Source organism: Diorhabda sublineata, chromosome 1 (genome assembly GCF_026230105.1).
Source record: "Diorhabda sublineata isolate icDioSubl1.1 chromosome 1, icDioSubl1.1, whole genome shotgun sequence".
NCBI lineage: Eukaryota > Metazoa > Arthropoda > Insecta > Coleoptera > Chrysomelidae > Diorhabda > Diorhabda sublineata.
In genome coordinates, this window is record NC_079474.1 from 7,586,360 (window position 1) to 7,598,565 (window position 12,206).

General features: G+C 33.4%; 1 protein-coding gene across 4 annotated transcripts in view; it reads left to right on the top strand.

Annotated features, from left to right (window-relative positions):
* LOC130442541 (ATP-citrate synthase) overlaps positions 1-12,206 on the top strand; it is a 52,629-nt gene that overhangs the window by 19,142 nt on the left and 21,281 nt on the right. For all 4 annotated transcript variants that reach the window (XM_056776735.1, XM_056776745.1, XM_056776754.1 and 1 more), the window contains exons 2-3: positions 55-268; positions 5,048-5,340. In XM_056776735.1, the coding sequence (XP_056632713.1) occupies positions 64-268; positions 5,048-5,340 (498 nt within the window). In that variant the 5' untranslated portion in view covers positions 55-63. The remainder of the gene's footprint in view (positions 1-54; positions 269-5,047; positions 5,341-12,206) is intronic.

A 12,206-nucleotide genomic window follows, 5' to 3' on the forward strand; every position in this document is an offset into this window, starting at 1 on the left:
ACTTAGATAATACACTTAAATTCTATTATTGTAATAATTTTTTCTATATTTCAGATTTAAAACATGTCGGCGAAAGCAATACGAGAAGCAACTGGAAAACAACTAATTAACAAAAATCTTGGTGGTAATACGGCTGCCGCACAATGCAGATTTGCATCTGTAAATGAAGATACTAAATTTTCGGAATTAATAGCTAATAATCCATGGTTAAAAACCGAAAAATTAGTCGTCAAACCGGACCAACTCATAAAAAGGAGAGGAAAATTAGGTAAGTTCTCTAAAATCTTTTTACACAATGATTTTAATATTATAAATTTAAAAATATGAATCAATAATTTATTTTTCATATGCTCAAGTCTATGTTATTATTATAGTATTAGTATTAAGAAACTTACAAAGTCTGGATATATTTTATACGTAGGATATGAGTTTACGAAAATTTCTTGGAGGCTGTCGAAGTGAAAAGCTCTTAAAACAAACTTGATATCCTTATCGTAAGCCCAACCTATCGTATAAAATTGGAATATTGCCAGACATTCCTTAAGGCCGCTTGACATGATGTAATACAACGTGCAATTCAATGTAAGACTCAATATTTCTTGATGAAAAGCATGCGCAGATGAAGTTCAACTGATTGTTTCATTCAAGATTCATTTACAACATTATCGGTTTGATGTCATTTTATTGCGTGCAAGTTGCAATTCTAGGGAGAAATCTAGTTACTTTTAGCTCAGCAGATCCACTGACTTTCGTAAAACTTTACTTAATTTTCATTTTTGAGCTAGGCACAAAATATTTGACTCTGACAAATTCTCGCTGCCTTCACTTTCTTCCTTGGACCCCGAAATCACCGTAAATTTAAAATTATCTAGGGCGTCATCAAAGAGGTTCTCTTTTTGTATAAGTTCATTATCGAGTCTTTTTATATGTCTACAAATAGACCATTCCTGTGCCGTCTGCTGCCTTCACTTTCTTGTGCCCATTCCTGTGCCGTCACAACCGCAAATTTTTGACTAGCAAGCGCCTCTGCATCCGCCAACCTAAATGTTGTGTTGTGCGCCGCTACCCTGTTTTTTACTAACGACTAAACTTTTTCAATGAGGTTAAACTTGGTACGTAAATAATTAAGTACGCTTATTAGCTTAATCCAATTTTAACAGGAGAAATAAGATCAAGTTTTCTTTTCTTAGCCTCACGAGTCTGCTTCGGCGATTTAAATGACGTACTTGGCCCACTCCATTCAACTTTTTAAGCTTCCTTACTAATTTTTTTATTAGTAGATTGGGACACACCTGAAGCAGCTAGTGTCCTTTCTCTGAAATATTATTTCAAATTTTTTAGAAAAAAGGAATGTAAAGTGTAAAATTTGCTAATATAAAACTTAAAACACCTATTGATCAATTTAGCTTTGCTATTAAAAAAGCGCAAAATCGCGCACTAAAATCAGTTTTAAAAGGACGTTTAAGTTGGTCAAGTTGTAGTTGCAAAGTGCCCTGTTTTTTTTTATTTTTTAGAAAGCAAGTAAAAAGTAAAATAAGTAATATATTTTATAGTTACAACCTCACATTTAGTTACTCTATGCAAAAAGGCCTTATTGTTTAAAAGATCTAGGTGTTTACCTGTAATTTTTCGAAGGAATGTGGTCGATCCCTATTGTAGACTAATAAATTTCTTACAATTTTTGCACTAAGATTGTGTTTTTTCTTTTATATTGTCGCAACAGATACATCTTCCACTTCTCTCGCTAGAACCTGCAATTTTTTCTTCTATTCTATAAATTTTTCAGATCATTTGTTTTACAGTTCTAGGGATAATTAAATCTAGTATTTGTTTATTTATAAAAAGTTCATATATTTTCAAAGGCTCCTTCAAGTCATGTGTTGATAGGATAATGGTTGAAAAAGGAATTTGTTTTCGGCGCAGGCTCTCATTTATATTCGCTGCACGTTTTTTCCATTTTTTTTAGTGTATAGTTCGCGAAATTTTGTTGGGTCTCTTCATTATCTGAGATGTCTTGTTCCCTTTCTGTATCTTCTACTCAGGTTTCAAGACAATCTTGTTCATCACTTTTCGATCACTATCTTGAATATAATAGAAATTAGACGAAAAATAATGTAGAAATACCGTAACCATACCTTTGTCTCTATTTTTTCTAAAATTAAAAAGAAAGTTTGTAATGTGGGCCGATCTTGTTCGAACAATTTAAGTAAGGAAGTGGATGGTGAACAGTACTATGAAAAACTAGAGACAGTGAAATTGAGAAGGAGTAACTAGAGGATTGAATATTTAGAAGAAAAAATAAAATATATGGTCAATTTAAAACTGGAATTAATAAAGAAAAGCCTAACAAATAACGTTTCTTATGAAATATTATAAACCAAACAATGTTTCATCTAGATAAATTATGTCTATTAGATTTCGGTAGTCTTTTATCTGACGCAAATAATCTTGTCGCCATTCGGTTATTGCCATCAGTTTATTCAGTTTTTTGTGTTTAAAACCACATGCTGACAAAACTTTTGACGCAATGTTTCTAAACTGGTATGATTGTATTCTGGATAATCTGCAACCGTGTTCTCCTTATAAAAATTATAAATTGTCCTACGTATAAAATCTGAGTAGCTTTATCAACGGATTTCAGTTTTTCTTTACATGTTTTTCGGTTATATGAATGATCCATAATAACCCTTTCGTGACTACTCGATAAATGGAAAGCTTATTTACTCTAGTTAATTCAGCAATTCTTATTATGATTGCATTATCGGATTGCTGAATATTTTCCTCTTTTAAACATTCGAATATATTTAAAATAACTTGCTGTGTTTGTTTATCTAAATCTGTATTATTAAATTCATACCTATCTTTATTTTCACTACACGCCAATGCTTATCGCTAGCTGTCTGGCAGGAATATTTCGAAGAAATTGTGTACATACGTCTTCGGCCAATAGAAATGAATTTATGTTTACGATTCGATGTTATCATTGGTAAACAATGGAGATGATGAGTCCACGTGGACTGACGGTTTGTTAGATGAGTAAACATTATTTTTCATTTCTTAATTTGGTATGAGTGCCGTGCGTATTTATGAAATATTAATTGATCCCCACATAACTGATATTTGCAATTGATATTGGAAGAACTATAACTAGCACATATTTGCTTTGTACCGTTTTTTACTCATTACTAAGATGGTTTCGGGGTCGTACTCAAGTATCCAGTGATTATTAACTTATATAGTTTCTGCGCTCTGAATATGGCAGAACAGATCATTCATTCATCTTCGCGCAAACCTTGATTACAAATACATGTTAGACATAAGACTTTTTCATAATTTCAGAAAATTTTCCATAAATATAACAAAATTTGTGAGGAGAAATTTTGCAACTGTAACACTACAAAATTTAAATGTAAACTAAATAAGAGAAAAAATAATCCAATCTATAAAACTTTTCGGGTTATATATACGGGTGAATTTAATAATTACTCATAAAATTTACCTGCGAACAAAAAAGACTCTGAAAATGAGTTATTAATACTTTTATATTGTTTGTAAGGTATAAGCATTATAAAAAAATGTTGGAACTGTTTCGTGTCGTCCAGTACTACTTGGAATCTATTTAAAAAAATAATTTGCTTCTACGAGGCTTGAGATAGACAAATATGTTTGGAAATGGCTTTTTTTGTTTTCCAAAATATTCTCCATTAATATCAATGCACTTTTACATGCGTTTGAACCAATTTCCATTCCAATGGAGACACTTCCAAAACATGCGGGAATAAGAAGAAATCGGTGCCAAACAAGGTACGGCGGATGTTTCAAGTATCTGTAAACAACTCAAGTAGCACTCGTATGTCATCAGGGTCCTGAATAAGTTCACAATTAAAAATGTCAAACTTTATGATGGGAATGTCAGATTTGACATATTCACATCAGTTGGCCATATCTCAAAACTTAAGTAGCAACCTTCGTATAAACAAAAACCATCTATATATGTGAAAGCTTCGATCTGTTTTTATTTTATAGTAGAATATTATCGATATTATAACAGTTTTGAATTATTTAATCCTGCACTGCGATAAATAATTTATAAAGATCAAGCTGATAGCAAATTATCAAGTGTTCCATAATTTTTATTTATAGAAATTTACAATTTCAATATAGTATGAAATATATTATGATTTGATTCGCAGTTATTAAAAACGTTATCATTATTAAAACTTGTCTATACAATCCTGACTCCTCCTCAAATTAAATCGAGTATTTTTTCGTCATTATCTATCCTTTTTTGATTTCCTTTAACATAATTCATTTTCTCACCGCAACTTATTGACCTCTCGTCATATAACACTGACAATTGATGACCTCTTTGATAATTATCCGTCTTTGTTTGGATTCTTCTAATGTCCACTTACTTCTTTCATTTCATCATGAACCTTTCTCGCATAACACTAACAATTTGTATTCTGTTGATCATTGTCTGCCTTTACATTACTTCTTCTAACATCTACTCACTCCATTCACTTCTTTATTTCCGTATCTTCTTGTCTCTTCTTCATATAACACTGACCATTGGTAGTCCTTATGATCATTGTCATTGTCCACCCACTTTTTTATGTCTTCGTCTATACATTTTCTTAGATCTATCTGGTAGAACAGTGACTTTGATCAACTTTGTTCTGTTTACTGTTTCGGAGCTATCAGTGTACCCTTTAATGGCATAATATGTTTTTTTTGTTCCCTTTAACCTTTAAAGCTTAGTTTTAAGATACATTTTTTTCTGAAACCTAATCTTTTTCGGTATTCATCCCAGATTTGATGCAGCTTTCGGTTTACCCTTTGTGACTCTTTTTCCGAACATATTGAGTGAGGTTTCATGCTTTCATGTCCCCTTTTGTACATATGCAAGCTAGTTTTTGTATCTTCTAGATAATGATTCTCGTGGTGATCCATCCAGTTTTAGTAAGTAAGACCAATGCCTCATACGTGATGATAGGCCTTGCTATGGCTGATTTATTGATGATTAAGTTATATTATTCATTTACAGGTCTTATAGCTGTAAATAAAGATTTAGATGCGGTACAACAATGGATATCCGAACGTATGAACAAAGATCAAAAAGTCGGTAACGCCACGGGAAAATTGCGTAACTTCATCATCGAACCGTTCATACCGCACAAAGAAGAAGAAGAAACGTACGTCTGCATATACTCACATCGTTACGCCGATACTATTTTATTCTATCATCAAGGAGGTATCGATATAGGAGACGTCGATAGTAAGGCTGTTAAACTTGATGTGCCTGTTGGAGAAACTGTTGATGAAGCTACTATAATCAAGGTAAGTAAATTACAATCAATAAGTGACCTGAAGAAGTTGTTTGCTGATCTGAGGAACTAATGGTACCGAAAAAAAATCCTTTTAGTGTTGGATGGTGCGTTGCCCGTTCTATAGGAAGATGCAACATCTTTCGTGTCTGCTGGTTTACTCACTACTCGTCTCCCGCTTCCTCTTTAGGAGTACAAGGTGTGACCATAAATCATGGGTGCGTTATAGAAGGAATGAATTCGTTTTGGGAGCTTTTGAGTTGCCCAATAATCCATTACATCGTTTCTTTTCATACATATAACAGTTTCAAAATAACTTATCAGCGAAATAATGATTAAACCTCTATTATTAAGAGTTGCAACGAGATTCCGGTTCTTTTTCATCAAATTACCTCTGTTAATGGGACTTTTTGAACCATGTTGAATGAGATCTGAATTCTAAGACTCTTTCGATCTTTACCTCTATAATTAAGACTCTTTAGCTGAATTTCCTGTGAGTGAGACAAATTAATCAGGTTTTAACACATTTTGACATGTTTGTTTACATACATTTAGTCACGTCTTTCGCGCATGCTTTGTTTGTTAGTACTATTTCAGGTTTTGACCTAAGAACAAAACCTTCTTGGAGGGAATTGAGACAAAGGGCCAATTCCTTTCAGCCCACACTATAGTTTAGTAGCCAAGGAATAAATTTAAAGTTTTCATTTTCTATAACCATTTTTAGATGGTTTTTTAACAAAATTTAATAAAAAATATCAAAACACTGGGAAATTTACGAACACAAACAATAATGTTGTCAGGTTTGTGTCAAATATTTTTGTTTCAAAATCTTCCGATTTATAAATTGTTCAGAAAAACATGATATGTTTATGACATGCAGATTCTAAGTCGTTGATTGCTCAGTGTAGATGCTCATTGCCTTCCAACTGCGGATCCCGGGCTCGAATCTAGTATAGGAAAATTCACTTTTCCAATTTTTTATATATCTACAGAATTGAAGTGAAAATATTCACGGTTTACTCGATAAACTTTCAAAAACCGTTTTTTGTAGCAAAACAATTTTATCCTCGACTATTGTATAATGTACTTATTATACGTCTGCTTGCTCGACCTTAATAATACCCATTAATCACAGCAGTGATTAATGAATAATTAATCACTGCTCTCAGATTATTTTCTTTATTTGGCTGTATTATATTGTTTTGCTACAAAAAAAATTGGTTGTCATAATTCTATCATGTAAAACACTTTTCAATTCTGTACACATAAAAAAAATTTATGAAACCAGATTCGAACCCGGCACCCGCAGTTTTAATGCACGGAGCATTAACACTCATTTATTAGAGAAATTGAATGAGTTGATCATATATCTGTTTCTTAACGTACCAACAATTCATAAATTGAAGTAACTTTTAGAACAATATAAATTTGGTTCAATCCTGTCAACATTATTGTTTGTTTAGATTTCTCAGTCTTTTCAGCAGAAATTAGAAGTGCCTCATTAAATTTATTGACGGAATGGTCAAGGAAAGTATGTCATATGGCATATGAATTTTGAACTAGCAAAGGGGATAATTAATAACTATAAATAAATACCATCCTTTTATAACTCGGAAAATTGCACTCAGTTTCTCTAGCTTTGATGTACGGATATTTTAAATAATTGATACTTTGTTATTTCATAAAATGTACTTACATTAGAATATTTAAAGAGGAATTTATGCGAATTTTTTTTAATTCGTCAATAATAATTGTCTATTGTTCGGTTTCATATTTCAATAATGAAAAAAATTCTTAATGAAATGTATAACGTTAATGACGACAGTTGCATCATAATTAATGAATTGTTGAAAAAACCAAAATCGTCGACACCATGTGTTGATTCTTATACAGGGTGTTCACTTATAACCTCTGTGATTTGTATAAGACTATGATGATATGAATTTCAATCCTCTTGGATTTTCATTAATAATCATACACAGATTCCTATTTTCCTATTAAGGATCGCTAACTCTGATAATTTATACAATAGCCTAGGAATTTGAGCTAAAAAACCACTGCAGGGTGGAAAAAACTCGATAAGTCGCAATAATTACAGTATTTGTTCAAAATATGATGCTTTTTTTGGGAAATCACAATCCCGACCTGGAAAGCGACAGGTCAAAAGTGATTTTGTCAGATGAAATTGCCTGAAAATTAAGTTTTGACAACTTTATAAAAAAATTTTGTTCGAATTATGTTCAATTTTGTGAGGGGAACACAGTCGCACGGCATCTTGAGTTAATGTCGTGGAAACTTCATTTATTTGAACTATGTTCGAGATATTTTTGGGGGAAGTGGGCTATTACTGGACCCTTTGGAAGGTTCAACCATGTCCTGAAACATTGCAAAAATATATATAAGTAGAAGAAGACTGGATTATTGGAGATAACAACTTCACTTACCTGGTTTATACTAAATTTTCCCACCAATAAACCTTTCGCGAAAATCAATTCCAGCAGGAAAAATCTTCTTGGCGGTAATTGAGACAAAAGGCCAATTCCTTACATCCCACTCTGTAGTAGTCAAGGAACAAATATGAGGTTTTCATTCTCTATAACCATTTTTAGATGGGCTTTTAACAATATTTAATAAAAAATATCGAAGTACTGCGTATACTACACCTCTCATGTCTCCTTATAATGCCAGACTAGAGTCAAGCTCAACAGAGTCTTCTTTCTCCTCTTATTTTTCCAAGCCCTTTCCTTTGGCAGTAGTTTCGCTAGATAGTGGGTAGGGACAGTGGGAATCTCGATAATTCATTCATGCGCGTCACTAATTAGATGGCGAGGCATTTGGCTATTAGATTCAATGTCTTGTTGTTGCAGTGAAGCCGCATGAACCTGGACAGCGCCAGTCAAATTGGCCTGTCTCGTACAAAGTTCTTAATTTCACCCTTTCCATTCACCTTAGCTGATTTTTAGGCGTCTTTCTTCGAAAATACGTCATATTCGTGGTTGTTTTTGATTCCTCAACGTCAGTGTAAAGGATACCCTCTTAATCCCAAATTATTGCAGTCATCCCTTTTTTGATGCTTTTCGTGAAATTTCTTTTGTTTTTACATTCAGTCAGAACAATTTCTTTCACAAATTTATTGTTTTCTGGAGTAGTCACTATCACAAAACGTGGCTTATCTTCTCCTGATTCTTGCTCCAACGAAAAAACTTTCAATTGTTGAAAATAATGCCAAATATATTTGCTATTTAGCATTTTTGAAATATATTTGATCTGCAATTAGTATTATTGTGTTATCAAATAAAATCTGTTCGACTTTCTATTAAATAATTGATTTATCAACATTGTCGGCTCAATATCACAAACTTAATATAATTTGCGATAAGCATCACTAGTCAGTTAGTGGAGCAGGAAGCCGTTCTGTTTGTGGAACGTCGATAAAAATAATTAAAAGAGAAAACGGGTATATCGATGGAAAATAATATTAAAACAAATTTCGATAATCATAATACAATCTAGTTCATCACATAAAATTATTTATTATTGCACAATCATTAAAGATAAAACGTAAAAATTACTGATTTGCTGATTATTAATTACGCAACAACCTAATAGAAATGCAAAAAATGTTTTATGATAAAGTTAACCTTTTAACGTCACTGAGCAAACTGTAAGGTTTGCCCGTGTATTTGACCTCACACGTGTGAATGACCCTCGCACTCACTGGTGACGCCGTCTATAGTTCTTTCGTCCTCTAAAAACCAGCGACATTCCGGATCGTCCGTGACGAAAATAGCATGGAGATCTTAGATAGCAATGTCCCGATTAAAATCGCGCCAGTTTTACAGAAACAGTTTATTGGAGAAACAGACAGAAGATCCATCTATGTGTGCCTTGGTTATGGTCATGCCAAGTATTTCTATCAAACAGAGCATGTCTAGCTAGCATATTACTGCTACCAAGTATTGGTTCTGGTCCCATTGGTGTTTTGCCGAACAGAGTCTAGTGTTACCAACCACCTAAAGAAGCTAAATCTTACAAATATCATTCACCAATTCATGTAGAACTTTTTTGTACTCCGTTATATGCCTAGAGCACATCATTTCGGCATTTATAGCAACCCTGCGCCCTTAAATATCTTTCTGCCACATTCCATCACAGCGAATACTTCGCCTTGGTCGAAGGTAGCGTGTTACCAAGTAGGGAAAACGCCATTATTTTAGGATATCCTCCGCTCAGACCACTCAATTCATGCTGAAGTCATCCAGTACCTATTTTTCAGTATTGCTTGCTGCTCTGTATGTGTTTTGTGCCTCTAAGCCTCATTATTAACGTTCACAAGAGCCATTTCGTCACTGCCTATCAAAATTATTGGGCATTCAAGTTCATCTCGTGTTCAGTTAATCCAGCGTGCGCGATGTATATTTAGATCTACAAATTTCTGTTTATTTAATTATATATTCGTCTTTATTTCATACGATCTTTATTATAAATGTTTCATACATTTCAAAAACGGCAATATAACGAAGAAAAATTGAAACAAATTGAAGAAAATTTTCAGAAGAAAGAGATAAGTTCCTTTTATCAAAAAACGAAAAAATTCAAAGAGGGTACCAAACAATAACCAGCAACCTTGAAACAGAAGAAGGGACAATGGGACAAAAGAATAGAGTGATCTAGAGAAAGACGGCATTAAAATAGAAGTACCAAGTGAAGTAGAAGTGAAATTCATAATAGCAAAACAAAAAAACAACAAGAAACCAGGGGAAAATGAAATTACACCTAAAATATTAAAATTCGGAGGAGAAAAGTTGCAGAGAGAGTTATACGAATTAGTCCAAATAATATGGGAAGAAGAGAACATGACTCAAGAATGGAGGAAAGCACTAATATGCCCGATTCCAAAAAAGGTGATAAACTGCTTTGCGAAAACTATAAGGGAATTGTTTCTATCAAACAGAGCATGTCTAGCTAGCACATTACTTGGAAATGTGATATCTGCAGTTTTAGCTACACCAAGGGTAGGTTGTGGACCCATTGGTGATTTTGCTAATCAGAGTCTGGTGTTACCAACCACCTAAATGGGCTAAATCTATCATTCACCAATTCATGTAGCACTTTTTTGTACTCCAATATATGCCTAGAGCACATCATTTCAGACGTTGTGACCTTTATAACAACTTTGTGCCTTTAAGTATCACTCTACCACATTCCATCACAGAGAATACTTCGGCTTGGACAACGGTAGCGTGTTCCTAAATAGAGATAAACCCATTATTTTGAGGTATCCTTCGCTTCGACCAAGCCATTCATGCTGAAGCCATCCATCAGTATTGCTGGCTGATCTGTTTGAGTTGTGTGCCTCTAAGCCTCATTATTAACGTTCACAATAGCCATTTCATCACTGCCTATCAAAATGATTGGGCATTCGAGTTCATCTCGTGTTCAGTTAATCCAGCGTGCGATGTATGTGTAGATTTCAATTTAAATATCGATATTCGTCTATATTTTTGTCTTACCAGATACATAAATTTTCTGTACGATCTTTATTATAAATATTCCAAACATTTTTCAATCGTGACAGTCAAGGCTAAGTTTCGTAACTTGCTACATATAAGAAAGTCTACTTGCTTTGGATAATTCCACCGTATATGGAAATGGGTAAAAAAAAGCTAATTATAAGTATATAATAATAAATTGGAGTTGATTAGATTACGATTCGTGTATATGAATGGTCAAATTACCTTAAGAATGTAGTACTTAGTATTGAGGAAAATTTTGTGGTAATTTTAAGCCAACGAAATATTCATTAAATGCCACATAACAATATAATAGAGTATAAGTATTTAATGTTGATATTAGTAATTTAATAATCAAATACTACTCTCAAAAGTTACTTAAAGTCATTAGTAGTTGATAGTTTCACTAAATTACTAATTTTGGAATGAGAAAATAATTGTGGATTTTTAAATACTATTTTCTAATAACGCTAAATGATACTAGGGAGCTTTCCACGCAGTAGAAATCAAATCGTATGGAATAAAGGAGCAATGAATGACAAAAATATCTTAGAAGTTTGTTGGCATGAGCCTAGGGCAAATGCAGCAAGTGAGGGAGAAATATGTCATTTTTCTTTTTCGACGGAGGCGTTGTTTTTATGTATTTAAAACGAGGTACAGGATTACTTTAACTAATTTTCATATTTTTCTTAAAATTGTAACATTCACATTTGAACAATTTTGGAAAGAAGAGGGCGAGCCGATTACACTACTAGACTTTCTGATATTTTCATTTTGTTAACCAATCTTACTGGGTTTCCAAGTCCTATTACGTTTTACAACTAAAAATTGTTCTCCTACATTAACGAAAATACCAAAAGTCTTGACCCCCCCCCTGGTTATTTAATAAAAAAATATTTTCAATTTTATAAAATGTACTCAATCTTATACTTGTCATTGTTCGCTCAATGACAATAAGTGGTGTACCACAAAACATCACGGATCTGCCATGATAGAGAACAGCATCTCTGGTAAAATTGAGTCTCCAGACCCTTTCCCGACGACTATCACTGTAAAAACCAAATCGGGACTTATCGGAAAAAGGAACGTTACACCATTGCTGTAAAACCCAATCCCTGTGCTCTTGATCCCATTGGGGACGGGCAGCTATGTGTCGTCGTGAAAGTCTAGGCACCCTAAAAGGTCTTTTTACCCTCAGATTCGATGAATATGATCTCCTTCTGATGGTACTTCTCGAAAAGGCCCTTTGGTATGCTAGCAAAAAGTGACTTAGAACGACCGTTACCGTTATAAATCGGTTTCTTCCAATGAAATTAGCTATGTAACGGTATTCCCTCTCTGATGTAACTCTTTGTTACCGGTGACC